This window comes from Cupressus sempervirens, chromosome 5 (assembly GCF_028749045.1).
Source record: "Cupressus sempervirens isolate cs-2001-9-10 chromosome 5, ASM2874904v1, whole genome shotgun sequence".
Taxonomy (NCBI): Eukaryota; Viridiplantae; Streptophyta; class Pinopsida; order Cupressales; family Cupressaceae; genus Cupressus; species Cupressus sempervirens.
The window spans coordinates 438165227-438167875 of NC_143122.1; the positions used below are offsets into that span (position 1 = coordinate 438165227).

General features: G+C 34.1%; 1 protein-coding gene across 1 annotated transcript; it reads left to right on the forward strand.

Moving 5' to 3' along the window:
* The first annotated feature begins 501 nt into the window (after window positions 1-501).
* LOC149556665 (calmodulin-binding receptor kinase CaMRLK-like) lies at window positions 502-1713 on the forward strand. Its single transcript, XM_089829943.1, has 3 exons — window positions 502-808; window positions 1145-1282; window positions 1577-1713. The coding sequence occupies exons 1-3, from the start codon at window positions 502-504 to the stop codon at window positions 1711-1713; spliced, it is 582 nt and encodes a 193-aa protein (XP_089686069.1).
* Window positions 1714-2649: the final 936 nt, after the last annotated feature.

Below are 2649 nucleotides of genomic sequence, written 5' to 3' on the forward strand. Positions count from 1 at the left end.
AATAGCCAGTTGTTAGGAAAAATTCCAGATTCTCTTTTGAAGATGGCCAATTTAAAAGTGTTGGCGCTTGCTTCCAAAAGATTAAGAGGCAACATTTCATTTTAGATGCTTGAAAATCTGTCTTGCTTACGAGGATTGGACCTTTTTGAAAATTAGTTATCTATTACTATATCTGCAAGTTGGATTCCATAGTTTGACCATTTGGAGTACTTGGCATTGAGGTCTTGCAATATAGAAGGTGCTTTCCTTGCATTTTTGTCCCAACAATATCAATTGAAGGAACTAGATCTTTCAAGTAACAAAATTGTGGGAAATATTCCTTCGTGGTTGTGGGATCTTTGTAATCTTGATACGCTCATTCTTTTAGATAACAATCTAGAAGGTTCTCTACCCTAGCAGATATCCCATCAATTTTCTATGGTGGATTTGCAAGGGAATAGATTGTATGGCACACTTCCTACTTTGGATTTTGTTTCATTCCTATTAGATCTATCAGATAATATGTTTAACAGCTCGATTCCAAATGTTAGACCTCCATCAGATATTTGGGCATCGATCTTTCTATCATTGTCAGGAAATAACCTCTCCGGAGAAATTCCAAGTTCTACTTGCACAAATTCAGATAGAGTGGGCATTTTGGACTTGTCAAATAACAAGCTGATGGGCAAGATCCCTGCAACTATCAGGTCGTGTTCTCAATTAGTGGTTTTAAAATTGGCTCACAATGATTTGGAAGGGGAGATTCTAGAGGAGTTGGGAAAAATCACAGCTCTTCATGCACTAAATCTCAATGGCAATAGGTTTCAAGGTAATATTCCTCCATCCCTTTCACATTGCACAGGTCTCAAAATATTTGATTTGGGAAATAATAAATTTGAAGGTAAAATTCCTGTTTGGATTGAAAAGCTAAAAGATTTGAAAATTTTGTGCTTAACCTCTAATAATTTTGAAGGTAAAATTCCATCCCAACTTATGAGGTTGCAAAATCTCCAAATTCTAGATTTATTGAGTAATTGTTTATCAGAAAGTATCCCTCAAGATCTAAGTAATCTATATGTTATGGTCAATCAATCTCAAATTATTGATGAACGAATTACCTTCTCTTATTTCACTGATTTAAATCTGGACTCTCCTTATGAATCAGAGTTCGAGGATGAAGTAATAATTTGGATAAAAGGAAGGGTTCAAACATACGAGAAGATAATCTATGCAGACAAGTTCATGGATCTCTCACATAACAACCTCTTAGGCAATATTCCTCCAGCATTGGGAGTCCTCCAAGGTTTAATTTATCTCAACTTCTCAAATAATCATCTATGTGGTTCAATTCCTGAATCCTTGGCAAACATGGCTCGTTTAGAGTCTCTAGATCTTTCAGAAAACAAGTTGTCAGGAAAAATTCCTTTCAAATTTTCAAATCTAACCTTCCTCGAAGTATTGAATCTTTCAAACTACATGTTGTCAGGATTAATACCACAGGGAAAATAATTTGCAATATTTGAGGCTTCCTCCTTTTTAGGAAACCCCAACCTTCATGGGTTTCCCCTTGAAAATATAACACTGGGTTGTGGTTCAGGTTGTAGAGAGCATCAAGCAGAATGGAATAAGACCACATTTGGTAGCAGCAAAGTTATAATGGAGAGTCGATGGTGGGCAGTGGGATTGGGATTAAGTTATGGAGTTGGATTTGGTATTGTGATTGCAGTGTTGTGATTCCACAGTAGTTATAAACTACTATAGGAGTAGTTATGCATATAATTTCATACATCTGCATTGTAATTTAATTTTTATGCATGGTTAGAACACTAGCTATAGTTTCTTAGTTTAGGAATTGAAGCATTATATAAACAAGTATGTACAATGTAAATAATATTGACAATTTTTTTGCAATAAAGCTTTATGCAATTGTTGCTTCACTTATGGTGTGAGAATGCTTATATCTATGTCATTTGATTTTTTTCCACATCCTGTTCAAAACATATAATGAAATCTCATCTATGAAGCGTATTAAAAGCTAAGGATTTGGAGTGACTCATATACAATTCATTTTTTGTCATTTCATTATATGTTTTGAACAAGTGTGGAAAAAAATCAGATTTTTATTATGAATTTTCTGTTCACCAATCTATGTTAAACTAATCAGCAAAGTCACTTTCCTAATACTTTATGAACTGGATGCTATTCGCAAGGTCAGTTTCCTAATACTCACTATAGTACTTGCTATTCAATTGAGATAGACATGGCTCATTAGTTTGTTTGTATTCTCTTTGGATTTTGTTAAAGAAGACAACTGAATGCTATATGAAAGATATATTGTAGCAAAGGTATATTTGGTGTTCTTTTTAAAGTGAAAATGTGATTGGAAATTTTGTATATTGTCATATTTCACTTGTAGAAAGGCCATATTGTAAATAGAGGTGAAGTTGTATGGATTTAAGTTTCTTCTTCATTATTTATAATGCTCTCGATTCCTCCTTTGTAGCTATAAAAATACTTGTTTATTTTCACCTTTCCAGATACCCTTTACCAGGTTCTTCAAGATTCCAAAATATCTTGGGCTGACCCCACTCCAGCATGTCCTAACTCCTACTTGGTTTAGAGACCTAACTCCTTTTTATATGTGTTTTCCTCTTACTACTCCATTTACAG